Source organism: Punica granatum, chromosome 2, assembly GCF_007655135.1.
Source record: "Punica granatum isolate Tunisia-2019 chromosome 2, ASM765513v2, whole genome shotgun sequence".
Lineage (NCBI taxonomy): Eukaryota > Viridiplantae > Streptophyta > Magnoliopsida > Myrtales > Lythraceae > Punica > Punica granatum.
Window position 1 is genome coordinate 25850661 of NC_045128.1, and position 5922 is coordinate 25856582.

At 40.4% G+C, this 5922-nt stretch overlaps 2 protein-coding genes across 2 annotated transcripts; both read left to right on the plus strand.

The window, feature by feature from the left end:
- On the plus strand, nt 1-3226 carry LOC116197456. Its single transcript, XM_031527609.1, has 4 exons — nt 1-552; nt 1180-1418; nt 2224-2413; nt 2809-3226. The coding sequence occupies exons 1-4, from the start codon at nt 103-105 to the stop codon at nt 3025-3027; spliced, it is 1098 nt and encodes a 365-aa protein (XP_031383469.1). The 5' UTR covers nt 1-102; the 3' UTR covers nt 3028-3226.
- Nucleotides 3227-5091: 1865 nt separating this feature from the next.
- LOC116197457 lies at nt 5092-5922 on the plus strand. The gene has a single exon (XM_031527610.1). The coding sequence runs from the start codon at nt 5210-5212 to the stop codon at nt 5735-5737; it is 528 nt and encodes a 175-aa protein (XP_031383470.1). The 5' UTR covers nt 5092-5209; the 3' UTR covers nt 5738-5922.

Here is a 5922-nt window from a genome sequence, read left to right on the forward strand (position 1 = left end):
CTTTCTTTCTCTGAGCTTCCCCTCTCCTTCCTCCTCCTTCTTCGAGGGTTTTGTCTGCTGTAACTGCTTCGCCTATCTCTTCGAAGCTCGGACGCGCTTCGAATGGCGCAGAGTCTTCCCCGTCTCCTAGTGTCCCGTCTGTCTGCCGCTTTCCGCGCCGCCAACACTATCACGCCGAGACCCGTAATCAACTGCACGAGGGGGTTCTCGGCCGACTCTGGTGGCGGTGGTGGTGCCGATGGAGGTGGTGAAGGCTGGGACGCATCCTTCGGGTCAGGCTTCGACCGTCCAGGATGGGACACGGTGTCGTCCTGGTCGAGCGGAGTGACGAAGGACCATTTCGACGGGGAGGTGGTGGATCAGAGAGCGAGTTCTCCTGCTTCCAGTACTGGCGGCGGGAACCCGTACGAGAATAGGATGATTTCTGATATCGAACTCCATGAGTTTTATAAGGACATGGAGAAGGAGGGGGAGGAGGAGATTCGGAAGAGCAAGGCCTATGTGGACAGCTGGGACGACCGCTTCAATGAAGTGAATGTGCTTCTGAAGCAGGTATTGCACTGTCCGACCAGAGCTTCTCGTTCCGATTCGATCCGCTAGATTCACTGTCCTCATAGTTGTCCTGAAATACAGAGAAATGATCAATTTCATCTAAGCAATTGGTATAAGCTCATTTGAGATCATACATGGTAGTTACTTTGAGCGGAGAATCTGCGAGGGCTGTTCATTTCGCTAATTCTCCGTCGAGAATCAAGCTTGCTTTTATGTTCGAGCTATGTATATCACTTTATTTTGCTCTGTCCTAGTTTGGAGGATCACGGGTTGCTATTGATTTTATTCTTGTTTTTGTTTTAGATGCAAAACACGGAAAATGACCTTTGAGAATTAACTTTTTGACTTGTTGTGCAATCTAATGCTCGTGGTCTGGAACGAGTAAGCATGGAGATGTTATCGTCATGCTTATGTTTGATTCATATTTTATTATGTTGTGCTACTTAGTGTCAAAACACATAGATTAACGTTCTTGACGTTGAAGACAAGATATTGCTGTGGCATTTAGATGGTAGATGTTGATCAATTTGCTGGCTGGTTATGGCTGATGTATCCGTGGTGCAATGTTGTGAGGCAATTGGTCCATCTCCTTATATTCACCTTTTTGCTTGTTTGAGATAATACTAGGTTCGGGAGCCTGGGGCAAGAGGGTCATACCTGAAGGACTCTGAGAAGGCTGAGATGTACCAGAAACACAAGCAGAACCCAGAGGTCTATACAGTTGAGAGGCTCGCGAAGGAGTATAGGATAATGAGACAGAGAGTTCATGCCATACTTTGGTTGAAGGAACTTGAGGAGGAGGAGGAGAAGAAGCTTGGCCGTCCCTTGGATGACTCAGTGGAGCTGTTGCTTGATACTTGCCCTGAGTAAGATCCTTGCCTTCTTCGTGTTATGTTTTTGGAATATAATACGTGTAAGTTTAGAGGAATCGGTGAAACAAAGACTAGATCCAATTAGTTGTTCTGACAGAGATGAAGACGCAACTATGCGATGTTGCTTATGGCGATTTTCTCTTTTTAATTGTTTTTTCACGAGAGAAGTTTGGCTGGGAGAAGTGTAGATCAATATTTGATACCTACAGTTAGTTCTTGTGGACATTTTATGGTCTTTCTTGTGATTACTGACTAGTCTCATGAGTGATGACTTTTGACCTATATATATATGGTGCTCTAAGATTATTAGTCCAGTTCAGATAAACTTTTGGGGAGAAACTTGTTTCCTTTTCTTTGCATTTGATTACGTTATGTAAAAGTTACTTTTTGGATGGAATTCGATTGGGTTATTTTGGTATTGTTTTATTTGACTCTCATGGTATGCTCAAGGATCCCAAAGACCCTTAGGTCATGGAGTTTTTGTTTGTATGGTTTTGAATAATATGATATTGCTCTAACTTATGTAGCCTTTTACTTTCTTATTTGAATGTTTAAGTGGGAAGTCTTTTGAATTTCTACTCTTTTGTGTCTGCGTTAATTGAATTGGATGTATTACTGGACTTCGTCTTGTTTGATAAGCCTCACCTGCCATGAGATTTGTGGTTTAGTTGCCTAGTCTGAAATTTTATTTAGGAAACATCTTTCCTTAATGGCATTGTCTCAGCATAGCTTTGCGGAGATGTTCTTGGCATGAGAAAGATTTTCATGTAAGCACACTTATACGCATTTCCTTTTGCAGGTTTTTCAATTCCCACTGCAGGGAATTCCATGTGGCTTCTCTTCCATACAAGCCCGACTTCAAGGTCATGCCAGAAGGATGGGATGGAACTGTGAAAGATGCAGATGAAGTCCACTATGAGATCTCAAAGAAAGAGGACGAAATGCTGTATCAGGAATTTGTCCAACGGATGAACTTCAACAAAATGAAGGTAAATTTCATTTTCTGTGTTTTACATAACCTTGGGAAGGAGGTGAAAAACAGGTATGAAATTTTTACAGTTGGCCATTGCAAGCCCCTTAGAACCTCCTTCGATGTTCTCCCCAGACTTGTGGGATTGCCCTATTCCGGGTTTAAAACTGTTCATTTTTGGGGAGTCCAGATAATTCACCACCACTGGTCACTGTAACTCTTGCAAGTTAATTCAAGATCCAATAACATCAGTGGTTGTGGTTGACCTGAATTAGATATTCCGTTTAGAACAGGATCCTAGTTAGAGCTTGCCATAGGCATATTGTTATGTGCGTCAGAACATTGGACTGAGAAAGATCCGGGCATTGCTTTGAATATGTTTTTCAAATGGTTGCTCTCTGTTTCTGTGTATAGATGGCGGGGCAAGTAAAATGCCACAAGTACAGCAGAAGGCGGCCGTCAGAAGGCTGGAACATAACAGTGGAAAAGCTCGGACCGAGGGGCAAAAGAGGAGGTGGTGGAGGGTGGAAGTTTGTGAGCTTACCGGATGGATCGAGCCGCCCACTAAATGAGACGGAGAAGATGTATGTGAGGAGAGAGACACCTCGCCGCCGAAGAAAGATCCTTCCTTGAACCAATGTCCTCCGAACTTTTGTGGCAGGCCTACGAGAGAAGGATTATTCCTTGTGTTTGTATTAGTTCTGATGTAGTTGCTGACAGAAATTAGAAGTTGAGGCCTTTTTGGTTTTGTTAAAAGGTTTATTGATCTCTTTAATTTACCTGAATTATTATTATTAATAAGGGGGCATGAGGTTGCATTGCTTTTTCTTAATTTGGTTTTTAATAATTTATTATATATATAAATAGAATGTTTTTAAGTTCACTTTTTATTTATTTATTTATCTACTTTATATAAATTATTATCAATATTGATGTGTAAGATAAATGGGTGCGATGTGAATGGGTGAAGAAAATTGAATACAACGAAAAATAAATACAATGGACATATACGACTGCCGTTCCTGCCAAGTGGCTTGTTAATGTTGCAAAAATATATAAATAAATAAAAATTGACTGGGCATTTTGGTTCTTTGAATAAGAATTAAAGAAAATTAGAATGAACAGAAAATTGGAATGAACAGAAAATTAGAATGAAGGGACATCAGAGATGAAATTGCGATTCAAATATTTTATTTGGTTGGAGCACATAATAACTAATAAGGATCGAACTCGTCTTGTCTCTAGATTCCGCATGTATTTGCATTTGTTTTTCAGTTAATTTTTTATGAAAAAATATAGATTTTAAAAAGATCGAATCATGACTTACATTTTAAATTGATATCTTAAAAATCACATTGATGAATTTCTTTGATTATATTTTTGGGTTTTTTTTAACTATTAAGTTGATATATATTATATATACTACATAAAGGAATTTCTTACTGATTAATTCTTCATTTACGATTCCAGTTAATATTTTGTAAATTAGATTTGAAAATTTTATAGAGATTATAGATGGCACGAAATATTTAATAATAATGAAGAGTACTTCTAATACTTATTATATATAAAGTAGCGGGTAGACGATGAAAAGCATTCACTGGTTCTATGAAATATTATAATCAAATATAGAAGTACCCAAGGAATGGGGCAATGTTTGAAAACTGGAATTTAGGAAGCAATGAAGAAGGAAGGTTTAAATACAACATTATTGAAATCTAAATATTCCTACTTTCATATATTTTTCAATGCATTTGTTGGTACAAATTTTTATTTCTTTACTTTAGAAATTTGCCTTTAGGTATAATCCTATAAAGATTTGAGAAATCAGAAAGAACGTGTATCACCTGTGTAAAATTTTAAAAATATACTGGGTCAATATAGAGAATCCTTATATTGTTTTCCATATTCTCACATTTTTTTTTATAAATCCACTGATATAAACAAGAGGCATATAGTTAGTCCATAAACAACCAACCATCGTAAAAAATTGGACAGGTCCAGAGGGCTTTTAAACATATCCAAGCCCTCCAAGTCCCTCTAATTTAGAAGGTTTAAGAGTTTTAATGCACCTTTTTATTTGAACAAAGATAATCTGGAACTCTAAGCTAAATTCGTATGGAATAACAAGTGTAACCCCTTCAAGTTCAAACTCGTTAATGAGCCATAACCAAGAGTCTCGGAACGCCTTCGTACCCTCTCTTAAAACTTTCATTTTAACGGTTCCTTCAAACCCGATATCCCAACACATGTAAGAAGTTCTCCCCTCCCTTTTTTTTAAAAAAAAAATACTGAAAATATCTAATTTTCCCATTTGATCAGCTAAATTATCCAAAACTATATCACTCTGTTTGGTTTCAGAGTTAAAATTACAAAAATTTTAACTTTAACTTTAACTCAACGTACTACACAATAAAAATACACATTTTTCAAATAAAAAATTTTAACTTTAACTTTAACTCAATACACTACACAACAAAAACACATATTTTCCAAGTTAAATTTATAATCTCATCTCATTTCTCCTTTTTCATAATTAAAATCAAAATTACTTTAACTCCGAAATCAAACGCACCGATACATATATTTTTCCTGCATCTCCATGCTTTCCCCGGTTTAGGTGGGACCGGTTCGATCGTCAGTTTGCTTAAGGCTTAAGCTCCCAAATCCACAGACCCCAGTCATTCTCCAGCGGATAAGGCACGTGTGGAATAATATCTCCACGTGCGTATAGAAAATCATCAATATTTCCGCCCTGAAACACAGAAAGAAACCCCCCTGGGCCAATTTCGCGGTGGAGAGAGAGAGAGAGAGAATGGGCATAACGATATCGTCGTCGAGGAACAGAGTCAAGTCCGCAGTCTCGAAGTCGCCGGAGTTCGACTCAGCCTGCGACTCCGCCTTCGCTCACTGCCTCTCCCTCACTCAGCACTCCTTCCCCGGCGTCTTCCCCTACCAGCTCCCCGCAGCCTCCGCCCACCTCCACCGCTCTCTCTCCTCCTCCCTCCCCCTCGTCCGCCGCTGGGTCCCCTCCCCGCCCTCCCGCTCCCAGATCGATTCGGCCCTCCGCCTCGTCCTCCACCAGACTCGCCCTCCTCCTCCCCTCCCCGACGGTACCCAGATCCTCGGCCAGGCCGAGTTCAAGCAGTGGGCGGCTGAGCTCTTCGGCGCGGCTGTCGTGGAGAACGCCGGCAAGGCGGTCCTGACCCGAGTCCCCGTCGGGATCGCGGGGATCGCCGGGCTGGGGCTCGTGACCCGATCAGGGAAGGAGCTGGTCGGGTCCGCGATTGGGGTCTACGCGCTCGGGGTCGCCACTTCTATCTATCTCAGCTTGTCTGGTTAGGGATTTTATTTCCCCCGTTTTCCTTCCCCCCCACCACCACAAACAATCCATTATTTTCCATCCAGTACTAATGCTATTAAATATAAATGCATATAATAATATTAAGTAATTTTTTTGTTGGGTGAAAGTAAGTAAATTATTATTTTGACATTATTGTTGTCGTTAATACTTATTTAATTTCTGTA